The sequence below is a fragment of the Symphodus melops genome, assembly GCF_947650265.1.
Source record: "Symphodus melops genome assembly, chromosome: 1".
Lineage (NCBI taxonomy): Eukaryota > Metazoa > Chordata > Actinopteri > Labriformes > Labridae > Symphodus > Symphodus melops.
The window spans coordinates 49,831,602-49,846,022 of NC_136691.1; the positions used below are offsets into that span (position 1 = coordinate 49,831,602).

General features: G+C 42.8%; 1 protein-coding gene across 4 annotated transcripts; it reads left to right on the forward strand.

The window, feature by feature from the left end:
- The first annotated feature begins 1,782 nt into the window (after positions 1-1,782).
- Positions 1,783-13,586, forward strand: lzts3b (leucine zipper, putative tumor suppressor family member 3b). Of its 4 annotated transcripts, none has more exons than XM_079360043.1 (8): positions 1,783-2,033; positions 5,309-6,265; positions 7,157-7,621; positions 7,711-7,878; positions 7,955-8,083; positions 9,304-9,495; positions 9,684-9,914; positions 10,370-13,586. In XM_079360043.1, the coding sequence occupies exons 2-8, from the start codon at positions 5,426-5,428 to the stop codon at positions 11,459-11,461; spliced, it is 3,117 nt and encodes a 1,038-aa protein (XP_079216169.1). In that variant the 5' UTR covers positions 1,783-2,033; positions 5,309-5,425; the 3' UTR covers positions 11,462-13,586. The 4 variants fall into 4 exon arrangements, with proteins under 4 accessions (XP_079216169.1, XP_079216170.1, XP_079216172.1 ...); XM_079360044.1 differs by having other exon boundaries at positions 1,783-1,991; XM_079360046.1 differs by having other exon boundaries at positions 1,783-1,991; positions 5,434-6,265.
- Positions 13,587-14,421: the final 835 nt, after the last annotated feature.

A 14,421-nucleotide genomic window follows, 5' to 3' on the forward strand; every position in this document is an offset into this window, starting at 1 on the left:
ACCCATTAAACTATGGTTTGTTCTCTCTTATTCTTTGTTTTACTTAACCTTTTGGTAACACTTTTTGCTTTCTAAGCTAGTAGAAGACTCACCCACCCCCGACCATGAATTGGTCGGGGCCTGGTCCCTGTCGGTTATTTCTGGCCCTCAGATGCTCCCGTCTATCATGAGCTTGTAGTGACGTCGGACAGCTGCGAGACGTTTGACAGATCTCCCCTCCAGACTATTCTGGTGCTTTCTATATACTCGCTCGTCCTCTCTTTCTGTTGTTTTATCATAAGTTGTGATTTAAGTCAGTGGTAGTAACACATGGCTATCACAAGTGCACACATATCTTCCCAAGGGCATTGAGTCTGTTGGTAGGTGTGCCACTGAAAAATATTTGAATGAAAAAGGAGAATACGGCAAAGGAAACAGCTATCCAAGAAATGTTACGCCTTATATAGCCTAGATATAGGAAAAAGAAAAAGGAGAAAAAACAGAAGGCAGTGATGTCACATAATGTCAGACTATGAAACAAGGACGTAATCTCAGTGATGTGGCTCATTGGTTTCTGAAGAGGACTTTTGAAGCCAATTGCCCTGTTGGAAATGCGGTCTAAAACTTTCTCTCGGTCGATATTGTGTCAGGCAAAGAGCTGCTGCTGGGCGGGCCTCAAACATCCTGATGGACAACTGCAACCCGTCCTCCCCGTCAGTCAGATTAACCATGCAACCTTAATATGTATAACTCATTTATAACTCATCATTTATCTGTACTGCACCCCCAGTGCAAAAAAATAACTATTCAGTACAAATGTGTTTTTTGAATAAGGCTGCAAACATGTTTAAATAGGAGTGGGCTTAAGTTTTTTACTGCTTCAGTTTAAGTTTGTAAGCACTCGGGGACCCCTACTGCTCTGGGCCCCAAGCAGTTGCCTGTCTTGCCTGTTGACAACCAGCACCTCTGATAAAAGCCAATTGGAATATGAGGTCTGTTAACTTTATAATTTTCTTTCGGATGCCATCAACACTACAGGCCTTGTTTAGTTTAGAGACTTTATTTTGTCCTGTAGTTCTCTAAGTGTATTTGGAGATTCCAATGGGTTCTGACAGTCTTTACTAATGGCCTCCTGTTGGTTTTTTGTGAAAAACATTATGACAGCAGTCAGGCTACAAAAATGGGCTTAAGATTTGGTCTGTTTTAGTTTCATATTTCAGAGTTTAGGTTTCCATGTTTTAATTTCTCTTGTCTATCCTTGCAACCTTTAAGCATTGCTTACTTCTCGCAGGGGAAATTTCAAAGTTTCATTGCAAAACAGGGTGTTTCAGACATGAGGTGAATTAAAGAAGCACTGTTCTTTTTTATTACATGCATACCAATGAATGAATTTGTAAGGTAAAAATAATTCCAGTTCATGTTTATTTAAACTGTTGGTGTTATGGCCTGCCAAACGTAATCTAAAATGAGTTTAAATTCTTATCATGTTATTCGTCCTACAGCATGTTTGTAACACTCAACAATTACAGCTGCCTAGTCGTAGATGCTAAAGAAAAACTTGATTAGTCTTTTTTTTATTTAATAAATGTAGCATGTCCACTGAATAGCTACTTATCAACTAATATGCTGTAAATAAAAAGTCAAGTATTTATTAGAGTTTCTGAATCCGCCTCCATGCATCCATCCATTCGGGAAGTGTATATGGCTCTCTATAGGCTCTTCCCAGGGGAGAGCACTGGAAGAAAGCCAAAAGGGGGCGTTAGTATCATGCAGCCTAGGGGCGGGGCCAGAGGTGGGTGTGTGTGTCTCTCAGCTGATGCGCGTATCAACCGACCGACTCCATCATCAGCATCCGACGCTGACAGCGGTCGAAGGCAGCATCCCTGATATCACGGAGCCTCGGTAACAGCGCCGAATAACTGAGACACGGGCCGACCGGGACTGACGCCGCTGTCTGATGACATTATTGTTTACTGAGGCTGCCATCTTACACACCGCCGAGCTGCAAAATAGTGAGTAGCCTTTGATGATGGACCGCCAGGATGCTACAATCGGTAAATCAAAGCTGCTGCCGTCAATGTCAATGACGCTGTGCATGTTCATGTAGATGTGTTATTTGTTAATTCGGCGAGGCTCGTGGGCTCGCTTCTCGTGTCAGGCCTAGCGAGGATGGAATTGTTTGGGAGCACAGTCGATTCGGGGGCTTGCTGCGGATGCTGCTAAAGCCGCCCTTGCCGCCCAGGGATGCAGAGAAAAAGGGAGAGAGAGGGAGAGAGAGAGCGGGGGGAGTCGTGAGGGGAGGGGATTGAGGCAGAGCAGCACATAGATAGGCAGTGTATTTTACTACTACTACTATTCACCCAAGTGGAAGTAAACCTCGAGTAAATGGGCTGAGGAGGGAGGGTGCAGAGGCATGACTGCGTCTCTATCTATCTATCTATCTATCTATCTATCTATCTATCTATCTATCTATCTATCTATCTATCTATCTATCTATCATCTACTATCTATCTATCTATCTATCTATCTATCTATCTATCTATCTACTATCTATCTATCTATCTATCTATCTATCTATCTATCTATCTATCTTAGCTACTGTAATATGCCACTGTATTTTGATGACATCAATGTTCATTTTCATTATGTGGATTAAAGTCATGGCAACCATACACATATCTGCTTTACCTATTTAGCTATTATGAACTTACTCGTAAACCCCCCACCATGTATTTATTTACGTGTGTGCACTCACTTGCTAGTTTGTTAAGTACACACATCTCTAAAAGTAGTTCTTATACATCAGTCCTGTAATAGATCCTACCTACATGAAGGTTGTGCTCATCTTGTAGGCAGCAGTTTGTGGAGATACTGAATTGTGTTGCATAACAGTGAGAGGTGTTTATTGCTGTATTTTAGGACATTTTTGGCATTACTATACAGAAGGCAGCGCATAGCCAACAGGGATAGAGATGACAAGATGGTTATATATGCATCTCTAAAACCTCGTTGAAAGGTGTTTCATAGTAATTTGTTCATTTTTGGCTGATATAAATGGGACACTTGAGACAATACTAAAGCATTCAGTTTAATTTTATGCAGCTCAACTACACAGCAGCCTCTGAATATACATACACTTCATAAGGTACACATAGTTAAAAAATAATTCAGTCTGCAATAAATCATTTGTTAAAGCTGTTTCAGAGAGGTGTTGATTCCACTTTACATGTCTCGTTTGAGAATGGAGTATGCAGTGCAGTCAGATTTATCCTGAGCTGTTTCTCTTGTTTTTGTCCACCCCAAAATATTTCCAGAAAAGATCACCTGCTCGAAGCCCCCACAACTCACAATCCCTACAGCCCATTTTTCCCAGAGCCCCAGAAATAGTTACATAGTTAGTTCACTTACACTGAATGTTAGTTTGTAAACATTCATTGAAGCACAAATTGCTCAGAATAAGCACGTTTGGACTTCATATCAACTATATGTATGATTGAGAGTAAAGTTATTAATGGTGGGACAAAATGTTCTCTAACGACTCATGTACGAAAATTATGGAAACACTGGTGCCAAAAATCAATAATTTATTTTGGGTTGTTGTTTTTTTTGCAATTTGTGCACATGAAACAGCTTCCTCTGGACATTTGACTCAACAGGTCACTTCTTCATGTCTTCTCCATGGGGTGCTTATGACATGAATAGGGGTAAAGTGAACCTAAGTTAACTGGCCAAGTTGACAGGGTGATTACAAAAAGAAGAACCAGGACAATGTCAGACTGCTGTGCAAAAAAGTTGAATGATGAAGCATAATAAGAGGAAATGCTTACTCCTAATTGCAGTGAATAAATTCATAAATCCTACACTTAAGCTTTTTGGTGGGTTTTGAACTCTTAAGTCAATCAGATATGGGGATGTATCAATGATTGGATCGCAATATATCCATATAGGGAAATGATGGTATTTTATATGTCAGTAGTGTGTCATAGCACTGTATAGTATAGCATAGCATAGCATAGCATAGCATAGCATAGCATTGTATCATATGGTATCATATTGTATCTTTTCATATATCATATTGTATCAAATGATATACGTTATTGTGTATCACATTGTATCATACTGTATCATACCATATCATATCATCATATTGGGAGATACCCTGGGATTTCCAGCCAAAAAGGTACAATAGCACTGTTTTATATAGGGGCCCTTTGTAATAAAGGAACTCAGTTTGGATAACATGTTGAACTTAATTAATCCAGAGGAAAACCTTCCCCCGATATTTAGCTGCTTCATAAGTATAACACAACGATACAATTCAACAACACCTCAAACTCAAGCCTCAAAATGACCATAGGGTAAAATCAACACCTCTTTGAGACACATTCAGTGTTAGACAAAACTACCATGAAGATGGAATACGATGCAGCGATGCTGTAATGGATCGTATTCATTTTTTAAGCCATAACTTATAAACTTATAAAGTGTAGGCTCAAAGTGTGGACACATAAACAGAAGTACTTTCACTGTAATGTGTCATTATACAAAAAAGAGTTGTGTGAATCGTTTAGATGCTCGTTCCCGTAGTATTGCTCTTCATTGTAATGTGTTCTTACTTTATAAACCCAACAAGCATTACAGTTCAAGAACCTACCACTGACTTAAATCAAAAGCTCTGTTATGCATCCTGAAGACTTCAGCTTTGTGACTTTTCCTTCATGTTTAAGAACTTTTAAAAACCTGATTATTGATGTTCATATGTTTTAAGTGTTGACAGAATTGTCCACAGTGCGGTGAGCTCGACCTCTTTGAGGTGACCACAAAAAGGGAATTTATGTTACTTTTTGGTGACAGAGTTCTATGAGAGATATAAATCATGTTTTCCATTTGGTGTAGGAGCTGTCATGCCATTTTCCATTATTATTGATCTGACAAACCCTGCAGTGGGCTAAATGGTACTTTTTGCAAATATCTGATAAAAGAGCAGTTTGGAAAAGGATATATTTATTGCAGGGCTGTTGTTAAGTATGTTGTTAGACTTGTTTCGTGTTTGTTGTTCACAAAAAGGCAAATTAAACACAACTGAAGTCCAATGATGACCTCTCTAAGACATTTAAACTTGCGCACACATTTTCTTTATTTTCAGCCTCACTGCACATAAATGTCCAGACTTATTAGTTTGACCCTTCTCATTTTACATCATGGTGGGAGGACCCCGCTGCCCCTGTATGTGGGCTGGAATCTATTCTGCTTTATTTATTATTGTATAACTAGTCATTATGCAGTTACAAAATTGTATAACTCCTCTCGTTTTTCTGTGTTCCTCTAGTGTGTATGCCCCCACTACCTGCATTAGGTTGTGATGACCCACACTACATCCAAATGTTTCTGTGACCCTCCCCAATCCTGACTCCTAACCTCTAATCCCTGACCTTTGACCCCCACTATGGGCAGTGTTGGCAGTGGGGTGGCAGGAGAGCAGGAGTTTGCCATGAAGTCAGTGGGTACGAGGACCACCCTGCCCCGGGCCCCTCCTCTCTCTCGCCGTTGCCCTGCTGATCGCAGCTGCAGCGCAGAGCGGCTGCCCCGCCCCCCGGCGACTATATCAGACGGGACGGCTTCTAGCGATGAACGAGGGAGTGTTAGTATCGGCACTGGGACCTGTACCGGGACTGACCGGCCCACCGAAACAGCCTCCTCCACCAACACTGAATGTACCATGACCGCCCCGTCCAACAACAACCAGTTGGAGTGTGGCAACGGAGCGGGCAGGCGGGAGAGGGAGTGGGAAAGGGAGAGGCAGCGTGAGAGGGGGAGAGACAGGGACAGGGATCGAGACTGGGACAGAGAGAGGCTGGAGAGGGAGCGAGAGAGGGAGAGGAACCGGGAGAGGGAGCGGGAACGAGTGGAGAGAGAGAGGCTGGAGAGAGAGAGGGAGCGGGAGAGGGAGAGAGCCAGAGAGAGGGAGAGAGAGAGGATTGAGAGGGAGAAGATAGAGAGGGAGAGGGAGCGAGAGAGGGAACGGGAGAGGGAGAGGGAGAGAGAGAGGCTGGAGAATGAGAGGATGGAGAGGGACAGAGAGAGGGAAATGCAGGCTGCAGGTTTAGACGTTTGTGGGAACATTGTGGGACGAGGAGGAAACGAGAAGAACATTGTTGTCATGAACCAGCACCAGCACAGAGAGATGGCAGCCGCCAGAGCTGACAACGAGAACAATCCAAGTGGTCACAACCCTCCAAACCACAACCCGCCCAAGATCATGCCTGTGTCAGGAAAACTGGAGCAGGTATGAAGACTTAGTGCACTGGCACCCTACGTCGGTGTCAAATGGGTTTTAAATAGGAATCTTAGGGGACATAACATGATGATCTGGGTATAAAATGTGATATTAACGTAACATTTGTTTACTTTTTCCAAATCTGCCTTTATTCAATACTCACTAAGAGTTATGTGAACTGACTCTTCTCCATGCTGGCTGCAATATCATCACTTTCTATTCAGTGCTATAAGGCACCTTAAAAGATCAACCAGAACTATTGTTAGACAGTAGCAGGAGCGGCAGGCTTCAAGAAATTAAATGGGCATAATCCTTTTTCATACGTTCCTTGTATGTTTCCACCACATATAAGCAAGGGAAGTGCTTCCAAAGAAAAGGAGGGAATTTCAAACTTAAGTTGATCACTTTGTCAAAACTTTGTCAGAACTGGCCAAATCATTTTAGTATGTTGCCTACGTTTTTGTTTTCCTCCTTCCATCCTCAATCATAGTTTCCTTTTCATTAAAAAGTCCAAACCTACTTTGTTTTTCTACTGAAGAACAATGAAGCCACGTCCTACATTTAGTTAAATTAGAGTTGTGTTACTTGTTAGAAAAGGATTGCCTTAAAGCAAGTGTGACTGGGTTGGCTTATTATGTGTAGTAAGATAGACGCGATAATAAAAATAAGCCAGAATCAAACTGCATCAGAAAATATATCACATCCATGGCAGACAATTTCACATCGATCACAATAGGTCTCAAACATTGTCCAAATTGTGTTTGAATACATGGTACTGTTAAGTTTTATAGTTTAACTGTAACTGCAGCTGTGAAGCCAATGATAATGTGAGTTTTTCCATACTGCTTTTCTTCCTCTCTTCCTTCCTTTCTCTGTTCTGTTCTTCCTCAATCATCCCAGGCAATGCAGAACAACTCAGGCCTCGTTCGTCCCTCTGCCTTCAAGCCGGTGGTTCCCAAGAGCTTCCACTCCATGCAAAACCTTGTGGGCCAGGCAGGAGGGGCTGGGAGTGAGGGCAAGACTGAGGCAAGGAGTGAGGGGTTCAGTGAGAGCAGAGGAGGCAGGAGAGGCAGGGATGGAGCAGGAGGAGAAGCAGGAGAGGTCCCAGAGGCCCTGCTCCTGGACCAGGACAGTCCAGTGAGGGTGGGCAGAGGTGAGGGTAATGGTCATGAAGTGGTTCAGGGAGGGATGTCTGACTCAGGGAGGAACTCCCTGACCAGCCTGCCCACATATACTGGCTCTGGGTCTGGTTGTGGGCCCCCAGCAGTCCTGGGGCCTCTCAGTGCTTCCACCAGTCATATCAACAGATTAGGCATGGCAGGGGCAGCTGCAGGGCTGGACAAGCTGGAAAAGCCGGGCTACCAGGTGAGCCTATGATCTCCCCACTCAATCTGCTGATTAATGCACTTCTCTGTAATAAATCGAAGTAAGCATGATGTGGTTTTTACCTCCAGAACGGGCTCAGCGCCTCGGACAGCGGACGGTCGTCCTCGGGGAAGAGCTCCTCGTCCTATCAGAGACTGAGTCACCTGAGTGACGCCCCAGCACCTCTACGCCCCTCCCCCTCATCTGATGACATCATCCAGGATCTTGAAGACCGTTTGTGGGAGAAAGAGCAAGAGGTCAGCAGTCACGTCTACGTTTTGTTCGACAAAAGCCTCGGCCCCGATCAAACCCAGTTATTCTCCTTTGCTATAGGTGCAGCACATGCGCAGAAACCTGGACCAAAGTGAAGCTGCAATCATTCAGGTGTTTGAGGAGAAGCAGCGTGTGTGGGAGCGACAGATGGATGAGCTGAGACAGAACTATGCCTCACGCCTGCAGCAGGTGACCTCACTGCATATTTGAATGCAACTAAACCTCTTTGTGGACTCTTTGATGACTTGCTGATCATGGCATATGGTCAAAACCTAGTGCAACTCTTTGAGGGAGTATGTAGATAAATGATGGAACAATAACAAAAAGGCCTTTCCAGTAACTTTGTCCTCATGAAATATCAACACAGCAGTGATCCTCTTTAAAAGCCTTGTGTTTATTCAATGTTTGTTTGTAGTTGGTCCCATAAGGGCTGAAATAAATAAGAGAAAAGAGAAAAGCATAGGTATCCAAATAAACTACCCTGTAAGTGTACAGGGTACAGGGCTTTACATTTAAAGCCTTCGGCAGCAGCATGTCCTTTTTGGAGATTGGCAATGAGAAACACAGATATACTGCAGAGAGAAACGTTCTTTTTTTATTAAACACTTAGAAATACGACAGAGTATTAGGGCCACGTTTAAGGAAATAAAATCTAAAGTCACAAGTTTATGAGAATAAAGTTGTGGTTAAAATTAGACAGGTTTAGTAAGTTGTAGGTATTAAGTAGGTTGTATCAGAGGAGCAGTCCTCTCTCCTTGTGAACAGATGAAAGGGGAACAAAGCCATTTCACTGTGGTTCTTTCTTAGGAGAGGCTCAAGTTTCTTCCAGCATCTTTTCAGAGTCCTTATACTCACGACAATGTGATGCTGGTGTGCCCAAAGATGAAGTGTTTCCTTATTTGTGAGACCTGAACTAAAGTTTAACTCCACAAGATGCTCCAGGTTGCTTATTTTGATGCAGGCGGCTGCTGCTCGTCTTTTATACTGTAACTATAGACTAAAATAACGACTTTATTCCCATACATTTTTTACTTTAATGATTGATTATATTCTAATATTTATTTTTAGTTTATTCTCATAAATTTATTAATTTATTCTTTTTCAACTTTATTATCTATTTTTTTACTCGAATCTCATAAATGTATGACTATTCCCACACATGTTTGACTTTATAGTAGTAAATTTATGAATGCATTCTTCAAGTAAAATTAATTACTTTAATCCCCAAATCTTAATCCCCTTTAATGTTTGAATGGAGACAGATAAATCAGATCAAAAAGATCAAACATGTGCAGGGTAAAAAAAACTTTACAGTACGAGTTCTAGACTCTCAAAAATAAAGCATTATAGAATGGTATTATAAGATATACATTTGTTTCACATATAAAGAGACACTTCTATATCCCTAGGTTACCAGGCGAGCTCAGCGCTCCCAGACTGCCCTGCAGGCCCAGATAACCCGTCTGTCCCAGGACAAGAGGAGGCTGCAGGAGGAGATGGCGGCTCTGTTGGCTCAGAGGGAGGAGCTGGAGAGAAAGTGTCTGGACTACAGAAAGGAGCAGGCTGACATCTTGCCTCGTCTGGAGGAGACCAAGTGGGAGGTGAGATATGAGTGTATAAGTTGTTGCTCTTGACTGGTTAAGTCAAACGTTATCACGTTTACATCATGATAGACTCAGCACTAACTGCAAGGATGGAGAGTGTGAAGCTGTCTCTGTCTTCAGCAAGTACAACAGTATTCACATATTTTAAAAAACTACCACTCACTCACTCGTTCATCATGTTGCAGGTGTGTCAGAAGGCAGGCGAGATCTCCCTGCTGAAGCAGCAGCTGAGGGAGAGTCAGGCTGAAGTGACCCAGCGAGCCGGAGAGATGGTGGCCCTGAGAGGTCAGCTGAAGGAGCTCAACGCCCAGCTGAGGGAGCGGGAGGAGACCATGCTGGGCCTGAAGGACTCCTACAGCACCAAGAGTCTGGAGCTCGAGAAGTGCGAGGGAGAGCTGAGGAGGACTCTGTCAGAGGTACGTTCACGCCTCAATAACGTCAGAGTAGAGGATTACAAACGACAGAAAAACACAGAGGTAATAATTGTGTGCAGATGTGAACAAACCATTGAACAGTCAGAAGATGAAATTGCAACCTTTCCCAATTAGTCAAATTCTTGATTAGTTTATCTGATTTGGCATTGCGTGGTTGCCATGGAAAACAGAAATAGGCACCTGTCTGTTCTTTCCTCAGCAAGCTGACTGTGTACAGAGCAGCACAACTCAGCACATTTTCACTCTGGGCTACGGCTCACTCTTTAAATCCATCCCTGCCTTCAACCTTTCATCCTGGTTGTGTGTACTATTAGTACATTTGTTTTCTTTTTTTAAAATACGAACATGATTTGACTTGACAATGCAACAACATCAAGATTTGAACAACCAATACATGAAAGATAACATTTTCCTGTGAAATATTTTCCTTTCTACAGGTGTCTGTTCTCAGAGAGAAGCTGGGCGTATTTGAGGCAGAGGTGCTCAGTTTAAAGCGGGCTCTGAATGAAGTGAGCAGAGGAGCAGAAGTAGTCGTAAGCCCTAACTTAGCTGCTGCAGGGCTGTTGCCGCCGTGGGGAATTGTCCACTGCCCGCGAAACCCTCCCGAATCCTCAGCCAACTCCCTCACCCCAACATCCGACTCCCTGCTGAGTCTCCAGAGTGATGAAGCCAAAGCTCAAAGGCAGGAAGCACAGAGGCAGGAGAGGCAACGTGAAGAGGCTCAATGGAGGGAAGCACAACAGCGACAAGAGGTGCACATGCAGCATGACATGAGGATGCGACAGGATGCCCAAATCAGACCAGAAGCCCAACTGCGCCAGGAGGCCCAGCACCGTCAGGAGGCCCATCTCCGCCACGAAGCCCAAATCCGCCAAGAAGCACAGCTGCGGCAGGAGGCCCATCTCCGTCAGGAGGCGCAGCTCTGCCATGAGGCCCAAATGCGTCAGGAGGCGCAGCTTCGTCACGAGGCACAACTCTGCCAGGAGGCCCAACTGCGACAAGATGGTCACCAACCACAGAGGACCCAAGAGGGTCACTGGGACGAGGCAGGGGAGCTACGTAGGCAACTAGAGCAGCTGCAGGCTGCACTGCGCCTGGAGCGGCAGCAAAGGGAACGTCAGGCCCTCAACTTTGACCAGGAGCGACACACCTGGCAGGATGAGAAGGAGAGGGTTTTAAAATACCAGGCACAGTTGCAGCTCAGCTACGTTGAGACACTGCAAAAGAACCAAGCTTTAGAAAAACGTATGAGCCAGCTGGGAGCCAAATCAACCACAACCTCCACCACAACCACTGTTACGACCACCACCACCTCCCCCACCTCCTCCAACTCCAACTCCAACTCCTCACCTCCACCTCCGGCCCTGTCACCTTTGTCTCCCCAGCCCCCACCCTCCATCTCTACCCCCATCGCCCTCACCATTTCCCCGCCTTGTGAGGACCAGAAGGGCCCCCCTTCTCTCCACCAGCTTGCTCCCCCCTGGGCGGGACCCTCACGCCTGGAGAGGATAGAGTCCACTGAGATATAGACACACGTTATCCAGCTTAATCCACTCACAGTAAAAAGGCCTCTCATACAAAACCACTACAGCTTACAGGTGAAAAACATTTCTGTCTACAATAGAATAAATCAGAGCAGTTTGGCATACTTTTCAAAGCAACTAAAGACACTGAGCATCAACAGAGGCCGACTGTAACGTCCAGCATGATCAATATCAAGCAGATCATCTGAACAGAAAGTTGAAATACATTCAATCTACCAATGATTGTTAACCTCCTAAGCAGCCTTTCTCTCGCTAGTTGCACACTTCCACATTTCATCATCAGTGTTCATGAAAAGTGTGCCACACTGACAGATGGCAAAAAACAACAACAACAACTGTTAAATGACAATGTTTAGACTACAGCACTACATACAGGGGTCATTTTATTGCCCAGAGTAGAAAAGGACCAAGACAATCAGGGATATTGTCAGAAATGATCGAGAATATGATGCGGTATTTATTCATTGTAAGTCTTTGTCACTGGTAATGTAAAAGTAGAATTAGTGGTCAGAGTGTGTGATGTTATCTTCAGTTTTGGCCAGAGAGCGCCTTACTCCGTCCTTCCCAGCATGTAGAAGAGATGAACAAACGCTGGGAAATAGATGGAGGAAAAAAAACATCAAGAGTGTGATTATCATTTTCAGTGCTTTAATTATGATATCAGCAAAACAGCAACAAAGAATTATCACACATGGCTGGACTTATTTCATTTAAAACCCAGCAGATATCAATGTTAAAGGTCACGCAGACTGATTCTTGATTTCAAATCATTTCATGAACAGGGTCCAACATGCATGAGTCATTAACACACACATCATACGAGCCACAGAGTTTATATTTTCTACAAATTGAATAAAAATAGATATGTTTAGCAGATAATCAACCCCAAATGAATATAGAATATGTTATAAGATGACAGGAGAACCTGGTTCGCCTTCACCGCAGGCCGTCTGCAGTGACTAAAAACAACCACTGGAGGTCATGAGAGCGCTGAAAACTCAACTTTCCTCCCATTGAGCTGCAAGAAGAATGTGAATGAAAGCACACAATTTGAATTTAATTATTATGACAATTGTGTCATTCACTTTGTGCATTTACAGCCAAGAAATCGGAGTCGGTATTTCCAAAGTTTAAAAAAGTTATAGAATGTATGATATAATAGAAAGAAACACCTATAATAGTTATAGATTGTAAATGTGTGTGTGTGTGTGTGTGTGTGTGTGTGTGAGAGAGAGTGTGTGCGTGTGTGTGAGAGAGAGAGTGTGTGTGTGTGTGTGTGTGTGAGTGAGACAGAGAAAGGGAGCGGCTGTGTGCATGTGTGTACACATGAAAAGCTTCAGCTTATGAGATTGACGATAGAGGGACAAGTGGCAATACAGCAAGTGAAGATAAATAACGTGCAAAGGGATTCGATGATTTTTTGCAGGTTGAGTAGCAAGTGATGCGATCATCACAGCTTGACACAAGAACAGTTAGGCAAAAAAAGTCAAACTGAGGGAGTCTTTAAAAACGCTCTTTTTCCTCTATATAGTTCATCTAGATGAAGGTGGGGAGAACGTTTAAAAAAAAAATCAAAAAAGTGGAGAATTGTCTTTTTAAAGGAAGCATTCAGGCTAACTGCACTATGTAGTACACACAAGTTATGATGTACAGTAGACTCAGATGTGAATATCATGGCTTTTATATGTGTTGTTTATGCCAGCATACAAAGATGTTGCTCAAGAATATTAACTTATCTCTAAGGTATTACATAGTATTATCATCTTTATTACTGTTATTATATTATGGTGAACTGACAGAGAAAAGATGTGCCATTGGAGCTTTCCTTTATGTGTTTTTCTAAACTGTGTAGATAGCCTATTGGCCTATAACATAATGGTGCAATCATAGCAACCCTGTCCAAAAAATGATGTTCTTTTTGATGTAGGTGATAAATGTAGTTACAGTATTGCATTATTTAGAAAACAAAATGCTATGGATTTTATACATGTTTCAACATTATTGTTTGCATTTATGTTATTAGTACCGTTCTGGATTGATTAAAACCACTCCTTTGTTTAAATTCAACAAAACTAATAAAGATATGTGAATCCTTCAAAATGTGTTGTCTGTGAGTAAATTATTTGTCCTGTGGTTAACACCAAACTGGATTTATCAGCTTCTCGAAAGACTGACACAAAGAAATAATATAGGGGTCTTCTGAATGTTAAAAAAAAACAAAACAGGATTTTTGTAAGTATCTAACACTACTCACAATAAGTAAGTAAATAAGTAAGTAAAAGTTTATTTATATAGCACCTTTCAAGAGCAGAAAAACGTCACAAAGTGCTTCACAATCAGAAAAAATAAAACACAGTTCAAACAAAACAGTCACAATAAAAAATACAGACAGATTAGACAAAGGCACATCTGAGTAGATAGGTCTTCAGCTGCTTTTTAAAAACCTCCACAGAGGTCAGGGCTCTCAGTTCTGGGGGAAGACCGTTCCAATATCCCTAAGTTAGGGATATTGTGAGGTCCTGAGTGGGTTTCATACGTAAGGTGTTTGTCTTACTTCAGTGATTTTTGGGATAGGGAGGCAATTGTAGGGTGATAGACACATCTCATTATGTGTTTTCCACATAATGGTCTCACTGTGTACAGTGCGCCTTACATATTGGGGCCAATACCAAAAAAATACTAAAAGACGAGCCTTTTCAATGTGGCATAAATTTCAACATTCTGCTGGTATAAAAGCTGGTATTGTCAGGAAGTCATTCCCAGTTCATCATTCAGGCAGCCACGAACACATGTCACTTAATGGACAAGCAGAGCCATCTGGCCATTGCACACCTTCAGCTCGGTAGCAGGCAGTCAGATGTTGCTCGTGAACTTGGTGTTTCTCAAAGTGTCATCAACAGACCTGCAGCAAGACACTGAACTACAGGCAGTGTTTGTGACAGACC